The sequence below is a fragment of the Heptranchias perlo genome, chromosome 4, assembly GCF_035084215.1.
Source record: "Heptranchias perlo isolate sHepPer1 chromosome 4, sHepPer1.hap1, whole genome shotgun sequence".
Taxonomy (NCBI): Eukaryota; Metazoa; Chordata; class Chondrichthyes; order Hexanchiformes; family Hexanchidae; genus Heptranchias; species Heptranchias perlo.
Genome location: NC_090328.1, coordinates 31,924,728 through 31,938,380, shown reverse-complemented (window position 1 = coordinate 31,938,380; position 13,653 = coordinate 31,924,728). Strand labels below are relative to the sequence as shown.

At 43.2% G+C, this 13,653-nt stretch overlaps 1 protein-coding gene across 3 annotated transcripts in view; it reads left to right on the top strand.

Annotated features, from left to right (window-relative positions):
• Nucleotides 1-13,653, top strand: part of arhgef28a (Rho guanine nucleotide exchange factor (GEF) 28a) — a 406,494-nt gene that overhangs the window by 343,211 nt on the left and 49,630 nt on the right. For all 3 annotated transcript variants that reach the window (XM_067982722.1, XM_067982721.1, XM_067982720.1), the window contains 2 exons: nt 3-491; nt 4,236-4,548. In XM_067982722.1, the coding sequence (XP_067838823.1) occupies nt 3-491; nt 4,236-4,548 (802 nt within the window). The remainder of the gene's footprint in view (nt 1-2; nt 492-4,235; nt 4,549-13,653) is intronic.

Below are 13,653 nucleotides of genomic sequence, written 5' to 3'. Positions count from 1 at the left end.
AGGCTGTAGTGACCATCCAGGACAGTTACATAGAAGTGCAGAGACTCATCTTGCAGGAGCGTGAGCGATTAGCTCATATTCAAGGCCCCCGAGGAAACCTACTTCTTGAGCAAGAGAAACAGCGCAACATGGAGAAGCAAAGGGAAGAGCTGGCAAATGTACGCAAACTTCAGAACCAACTGCACCATGAGCAGCAGCGCTGGGAGCAAGAGTGCGAACGCAGACAGCGGGAACAGGAAGCACAAGAGAGCAGGCTACAGGAACGTGAGCGTGAATGTCAACAGCAGGCAGAGCAGCTGTGGCGAGACCAGGAAGAGCTGGAGAGCCAGTGGAAAGAGTACCAGCAAAATCTGGAGAGACTGAGGGAAGGCATGAGAATGGTGGAAAAGGAAAGAGAAAAGCTGGAGACACAGCAGAGACATCAAAATACCTGGAAACATAGTCGACAGAGGAGCCTGCCAGTAATGATGATCCCACAAGAAACCAGTCAGGTACAATACAACGTTAGAATTGTAAATTGATACAAGATTTCTATTGAAGCCTAGAAAACTGGTTTCAAAGAAAAGGAAAGGACGTACCTCCTTCAATACTCATTATTTGCACTTTCCTAGGAAAACATAAGGATCAAACTTTTAAACCTATTGCGTTGTGTATTTTCTTGCTTGCAAGTAAATAAGGAACTGACACACAAAACGAACCCACGCAATGATGTCAAGCCCTTTTCTTTTAAATAGCTGAGTATTTGCTAATAGTATAGATGATGATGGACAGAGGAGGTTCATCGCAGGCTTTACAATAAACATTAAGCATTCACACAATAATGGGATTTTTGTACAATATGTCATGAATATCTTACGACTGAATCCATTCAAAATAGGTTTTTAATTTTGTTTAACTGCAGAAGACTGTCTGCTGCCAAGTTTGTGTTACTAACAACAGCCAAGGTCTGACATGTCGCTGTGATAAACAGAGTTCCAACAGATAACATAATACTATGTTCCTTAAAGGAATTTTCTAAAGAATAGCTTGATAAGGGAACTGTGTTTTTTTGCGTTATTAGCAAATTACTCCCAGATTAAGCTCTTCCTTTTGATTCAAGAATGGTTGCTAAATTTAGCTAACAAAAGAAACCCATCCATCATTTAACTGAGTATAACCAGATCAATTGAACAAAAAGATTTAATAATGATGGTTAGGTAGCTGACATTTCCCTCGGGTCCGTTTCCTGAACGCAGCAGTAGCATTTGTCTGTCTACACAGTATGGCTCGATCCCTTTTAGGAGAAGGGCAATATTCTGATTGTTTAATAACAAGAACCAGTAGGAAAAATGTGAAACTATAGATTTCAAGCTGTGCTTTAAGAACTTTACATACAGATCTACTCACATTGTGTGCTGTGGGTTTATTCCTTCCTAAACACAACGGTTGGAATGTTGTAACAGCCCAGATATACTACACATTGTGTGTCAATGAAAAGTGGTTTTGGTTTCAACATTATGAAAAATGCATGGTATAACTTGGGCATGAAGTCGCCTGAATTGAATTGATACGGGTAATGTGAGACCAGCTCCAAGGGATTGGCTTCACACCCCTGCAGTATTCTGTAACTCGTGTGAAATGAACTTTTTAAACATAATTTTTTAGCATTTTTTTGTTGGCAAAGAACTGACCCCCTCCTCCACCACCACCATTGGTTGTTTGCTATCATTTAAATTTAACAAGTTATTTGGATGTCAGTAGTGATGATGGGCTGGCCGTATAACCCAGGTCCGCCAGCCCTCCAACACTGTAAGCAAATACTAGTCTCAAACAGATACCGATAGTATACAACACCCTAAATAATATGCTGATTCATTCCTTATTTGAATTTTCTCCTTTTAAATGTTTTTGATAACATTGCAAATAACTTATGTCAATGTGAAGAGACGTTTTAATTACTTACATTTCTATAGCCCTTCTGATATATGGCAAAGTGCACTATAAGGCAGCGGAAAGACAATGGAATTTGAACAGAAAAGAAAGGAAAGCAAAAATTTAGGAGGGGAGAAGTCATGGTCAAAGCTTTAGGAGGTTTTTAGAAGGAGGGAAGGAGGTGGCAGAAAAGCATAAGGAAGAAACTGAACTCCTTCCTTATGCTTCACTTGAATGAGGAGAACATTTTTTTTAAGAACTTGTTAATTTATTATGTGCTAATAATGCATGTTACTTACCAACAACAGATTAACTGCACTGACTTTAAGGCATCAAATGAAGCAGCTGCCACCATTCTTTACCCAGCTTTATTTAGTAACACATTTACCTGTCAGCTTGGTATAGTTGGTAGTAGTGTCAATGCTGGATCAGAAGGGTTAAGCTCATACCAGGAGTTTGAGCTTATACCTAGGTTAATAGTTCAGTGCAGTGCAAATTTTCAGAAATGCAGTCATTTGAATGAGATATTAGGTCCCATCTACCTGTTCCAGTGATTTCAGGTAAACTTTAAAAATCACGTGGCCAAAATTCCTCCCTCATCCAACACCACCAAAATACAGATAATCTGCCCATTCACCTTATTGCTGTTTGTAAAATGTTGCAGTGTGCAAAACAGCTGCTGCACTTGCCTACATAACAGCCACTGAGAAGTAATTGATTGGGGCCGATATTAGTTTTAGGCGCTCGACGGGCGGACCGTGTCTGCTGCCCGCTCATTGTTACCACCATTTTAAAGTTAGGGTCTCGTTACCATGATGCCGCAAGCTGCCAGCACGAAAACTGGTGCTTTGAGGCAGACTGCCAGTTAAGAAGGATGGGATATCGGAGCCGGTATTGGAGGGTGGGAATGATCCTGCTCCTCCTGGCCCGACAGAATTAAAAGTTAAAAAATAACCTCAGCCCTTTTCTGAGCTGCCTGCAGCGATCCTATAAAGACCGTTGATAAGGCCACTCAACACCAGTTCAAATTCGAGGCATGTTATGTCGCGAACGCACCGCCCATTTGTACCTCAAAATTAGGTTCACGGAGGAGCTGACCTAATCTGATGATTGTTTTCTCATGACAGGCTCTGAATCTACCTCAGATAAGTCTTCCTGGAGGCACTGCTTTATGCCAGATTGGGCAGATAGATCTGGTGGAGAGAAATTTGGTGGGGTGCTTTTAATCTAGTCACCAATGTTTTGTTGGAGTGAAATCTTGAGTATGACTAGTTAAAATGTAACCACATAACAGACCTTGGCATTCACTTTGGTCCACTGCTTCACCAGAGAAGTCAAGTCTTCGGGAAGCCAGAGAACAGCATCCAGGAGACTGTTGCTCCCTGACACTTCCCTCTGAAGTGCTCCCTGAACTGTTTAATCTAAAATATTATTTGTCTAAATCAATGACTATTATTCAGTAAGTATGAATATTTGCATTCTGGAGTAAGGCTGAAGACTGTTGACTTCAGGCATTATAACAATCTATCAGGTAGTTCTGTAAGCCACTAAGATTTATAATAAGATAAATTGTTTGAACTATATTTAACTAAGTATAGTATGTCAAAGCAGCTTTCCGTCAGATGACAAGCACATATAATTATATCCTGCCCGATAGTGTGACAACAAATTCATGACACGATTAGAAATCACAAACTGTCAATTAACATCTCCATATCTAATTCAGTGTCAAGCATCCAAACAGTTTGTCATCTCTCTGTATATATATTCACCTGTGAAGTAATTTATTCTCTCTTTTCCATTTCTGTATTTACATGGCTAGTACTGTACTTGCATGGCTTGGGCACAGCTGCCTTGTAATGTATGCAATTACATACAGTTACAAATTATATATGCAGGCTGATCAGGTAGTTTGGTGTGCTTTTTATATCTGTAATTTAATATATTTTCTCTCCTCCTTTAACCTGTCCCCATTATGCATGCCATAACTGGGTAAGAGGGAAGGAAGGTAGTTTGTCAATATTGCTCTTGAATTGGTTGCTTGGACACGTATGAAAAAGATCTGGGTTTACTCTTTTTCTTCCCTCCCTCTCTTTAGGGAAGCGCCCGGCCTTTGTTCAACACGTCTCCCTGAAGACATTTTTGAGATCGGGAGATGTCGTTGTCTGTGGGGTGGGGGGAGGGAATGCAGAAAGTGTGAACCTGCATCCTACCATCCTGCAGCACAGCACATAGATGCACCAAGATGTGTTTCTAATTTCTAAAATAAATAACGTCATCGTTTATTTTAGTTGCCCTTATTTTAAATACCTTCATTTCTACAGATCCCAGTTCACACTCGAACAGGAAGCTTGGGCGGTACAGGACTAGACACAGCATCAGTCTTTGTAAATGAGGCTGCACTCCAGTATTCCCTGAACAGCCACCAGAGAGCGAACAGTGTACGGACGTTTCCTGAATCTCACAAGGTGGAGAGCTCCTTGGGTTCCACTGTAAGGATTAATGAGAACCTGAAACATGAAGTTCCTGTTCAGCTTCTGAGTACAACCAATCAGCTCCTGAAACCTACAGGTGTCCAGCAACAGATACCAACAAAATTGGCGAGTTTCTACAAAGTGAACAAGGAAAAAAACAAAGGTAAATGAAAACAATCTTACAATTGTTCACACTTTTTGTCCACATTACCCTTGTAACACTTTTATGTCAACATTTATAACGGGAGAAAAAATTTAAATATTTTGCCTGCCACACTGTAATGCCAGGCCTCCAGCCACTAGATGGTCCCTTGACTGTCTCCCACCTCTACATCCTCTACTGCCCACAGAATTAAAATTGTCCCTCAACGAACACCAATATAACAGATTATCTGGTCATTTATCAACGTGCTGTTTGCAAATTGGCTGTTGCTTACATTACAACAGTGAATACACTTCAAAAGTGAAGCGCTTTGGGACATCCTGTAGATGTGAAGGGCGATATATAAATGTCGATTCTTCTTTTCTGTTTTTCTTATTGTTGAATTACTAATGTTTTGTACTATATTTCCTATTTAACAAAGGAAGAAACCTTTACAGGAAAGGGAACATTTAAGTGGGGCTTGCCGTGCAGTGGACTAAACTATACTTCAATAGTGTGATCTTATATCTCCTTCCATACTGAAGTTCAGTATGTTTTAATAAATTATACTTTGTGTATTAGAAGGTTGTAAATGTCAGAATGAAGAGTTCTCTGAGCTTCCCATATTGTTTGATAATAGTACTGCTCGACAGTAATTAGAAGTTGATGTCATCCGATATTGTTGGTTCATTTGATCAGTTATAGTGAAGTGAGAAAGAATGAACAAACTTGCATTTGTATAGTGCTTTTCACATCCTCAGGATATCCGAAAGTACTTTACAGCCAATGAATTACGTTTGAAGCATGGTCACCATTGTTTTGTAGGCAGCCAATTTGCACACAGCAAGGGCCCACGAACAGCAAATGGAGGAATGACTGGATTATCAGTTTTTCATGGTATTGGTCGAGGGATAAATGTTGGCCAGGACACACGGTGAACTCTCTTAATCTTCTTTGAATAGTGCCATAGGATCTTTTACATCCCCTTGAGCAGACAGATAGGGCCTTGGTTTAATGTCTCCAAAAGACACACCTCCAACAAGACAGTAGTCCCTCAGTACTGCAATGAAGCGCCAACCTGGATTATGTGCTCAATTCCAGGAGTGGGGCTTGAACCCACAATCTTCTGATTCACAGGTGAGAGTGCTACCACTGAACCAGAAGGAATGGTATCTTAACTTGATCTCACTGGGTTGTTTTTATACAACTTAATACCAAACGAAGGCTGGAACAGTCCTGGCTGTGTGCACTGCTATCTGTAAGTAGCTATGTAGCAATTACACACAGTTACTACTGAACCATTAGTCTATAATTTTCTGCTCTTTTATTGATGGTAATTGATTACTAGTGTTAGGTTTGAGCCATCCAATAGAATGTAACATGTAATAATGAAAATTGTAACCAGCTTAATAACTAGAAGTTGACCTATTTGGCCGTTAACGATTCTGACATCGTTTCTGCCACTGATCAATGTGATCAAAGCCCTACTAACATATGACCTCATATTTCAGAAGCTTTATATATTAGCAAAAGAATTTATTAAAAGAAGAGATAAAATTATGGGGTAAAAATTCTAGGTTTTCTTTAACTAATAGGTGTCAAAGTGCTTGGTGTAAAATTGCCTCAAGAATTGGTAAAACTTACAAAATTGAGAAGATATGCAAGGATCTGCAGAAAGTATCTCATGATTTCAAATGTTAGATTTAATGTGATCCTCGTTTAAAGTCTGCAAGGAATGGGCATAGATGGAGCATTACCACGAAAACAAAAATTGTCTGATACCTGTTACATATGCGAGCAATAGGTGGAGCACGTACACCCACTCCTTGGGCATAGATTTTGACTTTGTGCAATAGTGTAAAATGAGTGATAGCAAATTGGCAGCCTGTTTTACATCTCTCCCAATTTTTTCTCCATTGAAGTCTGGTGATTTTTTAATATACTATAAATTAGATTGTGCCATTCATTGTGTAAAATGCCAACCAGATGGAATACACGCTGAATTGATATGGATGTCAGTGGCACATTATATAGTGGATAAAAACGCATTTGATCACTTTCACTTTTATCTGCATTTTCTGGAGTAGGTAATCACAATTTACTTCAGTATCTTAAATTCTCATGAAAAATGCTTGGCGGGTTTTTTTTGTTCAATGTGGGGAAAATTTTCAGTGTTCAGTTTTGTCCTTTTTCTTGAAATGGTCCAACTAATCTTTGACTGATTAAGTTACCTGTGGATAGAACTCATAGAAACCTTCCAAAATAAACTGCTGCCAAGATATTTCTGCAAGAATATTGACAAGCCTTTGATGGCCTGTCAACCACCTGGGAGAGAATGGCTTTGTATGTATTCCCTACATTTTGTCAAAATCTAAGGATCAAACACAAGGTCTGATTGGAGGGGACAACAGCAATTTTGGTAACTCCTTAATGGCTGAGGAAGACTTAATTGCTTGACCTGTTGGATCTGAGTGTAGCCAAACCTTTAGAAATTCCTTAAATGTAAGACTCCTTCACAGATGGGAGGTCAGATGTGACATGACTTTCCTCAGAGCCCCATTTGACAGCTTGGCTTTTAACCCTTCGACCACCACCACTCCTAGAGAATCCCGTATTTCCTGGACATTTTTTAACATTTTCAGCTTGGAGACAAACCCTTATTGTTAGATGAGTGATAAAGCTACACAGATGTTGAATAGTTTTAGTATTATAATAATGTTATACTAAATGTTTTAAAACTTTACTCATCTATCTTCATCTTTCATTTTTACCTATTTTTCTTTCTTCTATACTTACTATTTTAACTTTTATTTTCCCTTTTGCCTTGTTTTTATACAAAATAATGTTTAAAACTTCTGCTTCACTTTTCTTCACATTTGCCTTGTTCTCACTGCTCCCTATTTTCATTTCTTCTATACTTACTTATGCTTTAACTGTTAGAAATATATCAGGAAAGGCAAACGCTCAGCCTACTTGTGCAATGATCATTTTGAGTCTTTTGATCAGGGGTTTCTCACAGCTCTATCTCCAAGGCTACTAAGTGGAGTAATATTTATGCAACTTTAAAGTATTAATGTCTTCATCCACCTTCTCAGGCAAGTCTTTTGGCATATGTATGCTCTAACCTGGTCTCCAAATGGAGATGCTCAACCTCGATTATTGTACTGCTTTAGTATAATTAATTCATACGAGAAGAATGAATGAGGAAGGACATTAGTTTGTCTGTGATAGCCCTCATTGTTTGAATGTAGTTCAATCTACCATATAAAAGCTAATTTCCTCCTGTATTTTGTGTCAGACCAACAACAATGGGATTTTTTAATCATTTTCTGTGTGTGTATTTCCAATATTGTATCAATTGGGCATCTCAAGTTGCCATCTCCTTTAAAATAACTAATGTGTGAAATCAGAACAAGGCATAATCCTCACTTGTGGCAAAGGTCACCTACTTCACAACAAAGGAGGAGGTCCTGCTAAGGGCATATCAGAAGTTAGGAACTAAGTTAAAAAACAGGACCTCATGGGTAGTAATCTCAGATTTACTACCCAAGCCCAGTATAGAGATAGACAAATCAGGAAGTTGAATGCGTGGCTGAAAGACTAGTGTCAAGATTCGTCGTTGTATGCTGCATGCTGCACAAACTCACCCTTATGAGAGGACAGCCCTTGCCACCGCCTGTCCAGCAAGATCCTGAGCCAGAGGCAGAGGAAGAGGTGGAAGAGGCGGGGGAGGAGGAAGAGGAAGAGATGGAGGAGGAAGTGGAGGAAGAGGCAAGGAGGCACAAGGTGCACAGACCCTGTCTGCCAGGGCTCTGTGTGCTCACCTTATTCATGAACGATATCAGTATCCTCAATGACACCTCCCAAGTCACCAACAGCCCTTTACTCGTCACCTTTCCTCTCCCACATGACCATCCAATCGTCCTCCTTATGATTACACATTGCTTCCTCCTGCAGCTCGTTGCATCAATAAAAACCACCACCAACTGTGGCTTCAAATACAAAGTTATAAACTAATACATGAAATCGTGTATACAACATTACACTATTCAATTGAGGAGAGTGCAGATAGCCGTGGAGGATGGCCTCGAACAGCTCTGTTCGGGACGGGAGGGCCTGGCTTCAGATTGCACCATCTCGGCATGGGCTGCAGCAGTCTGGCCTGGCTGGCTGACAGGCAACAACAGGGGGACTGGCAGAGTGGCAGGGGTGAAAGCAAGAATGCTGACATTGTGAGAAAGGACAGCAGGATCGCCTGCCATGGCGGCACTGCCACTTGCACGGGGCGGCGCCTCAGCAATCCTGGTGATCTGCTGGAGAACAGATTGCTGGACTGCTTTGATGCCCTGGACGCCCCGTTCCACAGTGGAACCCAGAGCCAGGATAGCAACAGTCTGAGCTTGCAAAGTAGCAGTCTGAGCTCCAAACTCAGCAGTCAGACCTTGGATGGCAGATGTTTGTGCTGCAATGGAATGCATCAGACGCTGCAAAATGGTCGGTTCCACAGGTGTGCTGATGGAGGTGACTACCTGTTCCATGTGGGTAAGGATGGGCTCCAAGCTCTGCGCAAAGCCCTGTGCCAAATTGGAGCTGGACTCCTCCATGCCCCTTGACATTGTGCGCAGGCTTTCTGGCAGGCTTTCCAGTGCACCAAGCATTTGGCTGTGTTCGCCCATCAGCCTTCTGTAGCCTGGCTCATCGATGTCATCATCTGACTCCTCTGCAGCAGAACTAGTGTGCGACCTCGCCCTCCGGTGGTATCCGTTCCCCCCGCCTCGGCTCCTGCACACTTGTGCCCAGTGTCTCACCATGTGCCGATCCCTCCTCTAACCTAGCCTCCACACTACACGTAGTGTCAGTTTCTGAGCTGGTGGCCGCGAGTGTCAGATCAAGTGACGGTGTGGCTTCATCGTCACTGTCTTCCTCTTTCTCGGACGGTGCTGGCTCCAGTTCTTGAGGATCTGCAATGACAGAGAGAGACAGGTTGAGTTGTGGAGCAGGGGTGGAGAAAGTAAGATGTGCGTGCTGACACCATCTGCAGCACGTGAGTCAGAAAAGATTGTGGGATGAGGAAGATGTGGGAAACGAGAAGGAGGATTAGGTGTGCAGAGACACTCATCGTTGAGACCTACAGCACCGCCAGTGGCTACGGCCGCAGTGACAGTCTGCCCAATGATCCCCAGCACTTGTCTCCTCCATGGGGGTGAGGACGTGTAGGCGTGCCTGTCCTCCCCCAGGTCTTTGCTGCTGCCGGCTGTTATGCGCCACCTTCTCCTGAAAGGCAGAGGGTAGTGTGTCAGTGAGTGTCCTGCAAGGTGTTTGGGTGATGTGGCTGTCATGATTGAATAACTACCAGTGTGTGTGACCTGTGAGTTGTGGGTGTGTGGATTGCAAGAGTGGTACTATGTGAGGGTGAGATGCAGCATCCGAAGTGCAGCGTTGAGTATGGATGGAAAGCATTTGTTGGTGGGTGGGTGAGGGGGGAGGGTGTCTTGCATGGACCAGTTGGTAGGATGCGCCATTTGACACTTGAATTCACTCAACTTGACCACTCCTGTCAAATCATTGAACTTTTTCCTGCACTGCATCCATGTGCGTGGTGCAATGCTCCTGGCATTCGCTTCCAGTGGCACTTCCTCCCACTGCCTCTGTAGCTGGTGTCTGGAGGGCCACCTGCCACCCTGCAGATACAGGATGGCCCTCCGAGCGTCCATCTTGTCCACTAAGGCCTCTAATGCATCATCCAAGAACCTTGGTGCACGCTGTCTCACAGGTCCAGCCATTAGATTTTTCTTCCACCACCGATTGAATTAACAGTACACCTCCCCTTTAAGAAGTGCAGGCTACCTTTAAGTAGCGCTGGCCAGGCCCCATATCGGATCCCCTGCTGGTGCATGCAGCCACTCAACACGCAAGTAGTGCTGGCTGCACGCAGCAACCATACAGATTATCAGGCAGCACAAATCTCACGTGCTGCCTGCTTCTCAACGACCGGGCGCGGGTTAATCGCGCACCTCGACCCCTGCCCCCGGATTCGGGGGTTATCCAATTTAACCCCTATACTGTTACCAACATACACAGAAGTTCGAAGAAGGCATTGAAATGTTTTGATTTTGATTTGTAATTAAACTTTTCATTCTTCCTGTCAGATAGTTATCATCAGTATTTTGATTGCATAACATCATACCTCACATCCTTTCCTGTAAAATGTTTTGCATTGCCACAACAGAGTAGAAAAGGTATGCGTCAGAGTATGTCAAGTAAATAAAGATGCATAGATAATATAACAGGTTATAAATAATGGTTCACTGACATAAAAGCCTAGAAACTAGATCATACATAAAATGGGCACCTAAGGGCCCAATATGGTGGGCTGCGTGCGCACACTCATTCCTCACATCACCCGCAGTATTGGTTAGGGTTCCTCCATAGGCATCCAGGGTGCATTCCTGTAACTGGCATTAGGCTGATTGCACATGCAAGTTGGACATCTGTTTCAGGCCTCTTTGCGAAATCGTATTGAGCCACGCCGACTGCGGTCAGTTTCTTCTGTGGTCCTTTCAAGGACCACTGGAGGCTGCCACCGGAAAGGCAAGTTTTAAGTTTTTTAGTTACATTATTGTGGAGCCAGGGTAAGCAGGAGTCCTCACCCCAGCTTCACATTAAAATTTCGGGCCACTGCCAGCCACCGCTTGCCCCCTCCTGATTGCTCCCCCCAACACTCCTGAAGCTCTCGATCTTGTTGCCCCCCAAAGACCGGCGAGCTGCCTCTGAGGTTGCGACTGGCACGACAGTTCACTGGTACTATACTAATGAGGTCAGTGGACCAATTTGCCGTGGCCTTGCCGTCGGCCTCGTTAACCGCGTGCAGCGTGCCCTGCACCGGGATCGTGCCCCAATTCAGGCGCGATCCAATTTCTATAGATGTGATAAGTCTCATTGGCTGCAGTAGTTAATTTTTCATAATTTATTACTCAACAACATATCTTCTGGTTACTCCGTATCCTATTTCTGACCTGTATAAAAATTGATTTCAGAATATCTCAATGACTTAGTACACAAATACACCATTTGGTGTGATACCAATCCTTACAGACCAAGAAGGCTCTAGGTCCAAGCTTTGGACTGTGCTAAGTTAATTGATCACAATAGGGAGGGCTCTGTAGTTGTCATGGGTTAGGGAGAGGAATAATACGCTCAGTGGTTCATATTCTTCACTGCTATCCAGGGACTCCCATGGAAAGTGCACGCACATGGTTCTTGAATGAGGACAGGATCGGGCTTGGCTGTGAATGACCCCACAGTCAGATGATATGTTAACACAAATTACTCAGGCTTATAAACAAAAAAATGGCGTCCTAAGCAAGATGCCGTAGGGCTCCTGACACCCATTGAACACAAGCATCACCTTTAGAAGAGGAGGGTAAGAGGGAAAAAAAACTAGCCAAAATAAAAATGGTTTAAGGAAGCCACATAATGTCATTAATTTGGATGTACACCATTTCAGTGTGGTTTCGGCCATCATTTCAAAATCGATCAACATCTAACTGTTTAATTACAGTTGAATTGCACGATGTAACAAGCGTACAGAAATTGCTCGTGAAATAACGATGAGCTCAACAGCGCTCACCGTTGTTAGCGACGAAATGGAGGAGCAAGTTCCGGAGTTCGCACATGTGCAGCGAAACACAGAAATCCGGAACTTGCTCCTGCTGGTTCGCCGACGATATGACAGCTTCGAATTAAAGGGATATCGCCGGCTGCAATCGGTGAAATCATTGAAAAAGCACCAACTTGCTCATCTGCCCAGCTGGAAAGTAACTAATATCGCCACAACACAGGTATGCTTAAAAATACTAGGTCTAAACTAAGTTTTAACAGTGTGGTAAGTCTTAATGATGTCAAACAACTAAAAATTAGCTTGTAAAAATGTGGACTCTCATATTACTCCTTATTTTAATAGTTTTTGGTCATTAAAAAAAAACTTCTTTAAATTAAAAAATTTTAATTTTTTTTTTACTTTTCCCTTCTGTCCCTTTTATTCAATTATTTCTTACCCTCCTTTTTTCACAGCCTATAACTTTTTTGCATTGATTTTAATGTTGTACCTTTCACTTCCTGGTTTAACGTACCAAGCCTGCAGAGTTAATGCAGCTTGTCAAAAATGCTGTGAGCTGATTGGGTGAGGGGAGAGATCGCTCCTCTCACTTCTCCCAGGGTCCTAGCTTCGCTTGAACTGACGCTGGGCTCTTCTCCGCTTCCAATTCGAGGAAGTGCTAGAAGAAAAGACCGCGGTACTTTAGTCGTTTAGTATAAATCTATGGAGCGGAGAGCAGTGTTGGTTCACCACTCCGAGCAATTACTGCCCCAAGAATTCTGCTAAACCAAAATCTGATAAAATACTGTACGACAATTAGTTCAGCCCTCGATGGCTCCCTGCCTGCATGGTTCATGTTAACCGATTAGTTGCAGTGTGGGATTACCACACAATGATTAAGACGACTTGATTTGTAATAGATAGTTTTGGAATGTTAGATTATGGTTTGGGTACTGCGATTAAAGATGCAGAAGTTTTCCAGCTGAAGTCAAGTTGGCACTGCAAAATCATGTAGCCTAGAACCCGTAAGAGTAGGAGAAGATTTGAAAGGTAGACAGATAACAAACTTGTTTCTGAATCGGGGCCTATCTGTAACAACCAGACTCAAAGGCCCCAAGTGGAGTGAAGGGTGCGGGGGAGGCCAAAAACGGATGAAGATCCCGGCAAGGCCGGAGGTCCTGCCGAACTTATTTTGTTCCATTTCCCACCTGGCAGCTGCCTAAACTGACTGATTGGCAGCCGAGAGGGAAAACCAGCAGCAGGATGCCGCAGTCGGGGTCCCTTGGGGATTGTCCATGGAAAATCGGGAGGGGGAAGGTCGGCGATTGGAGCTGGGGGGGAAGAGGTGAGGAGGTTGGCAACCGCGGCAGCGGGGAAGAACGAGGCCGTGAGCGGCAGTGGGGTGGCCGAAGGCCTTATTGAGGGGTTGGGGGAGCTCTCCGGCACCTCCTGGCCCACAAGGAGTACTGGAAAAGGCACTTACCTTGTGGAGCCGGCAGCTCCCACTTCCTTTTCACTGCCAGGTTTCC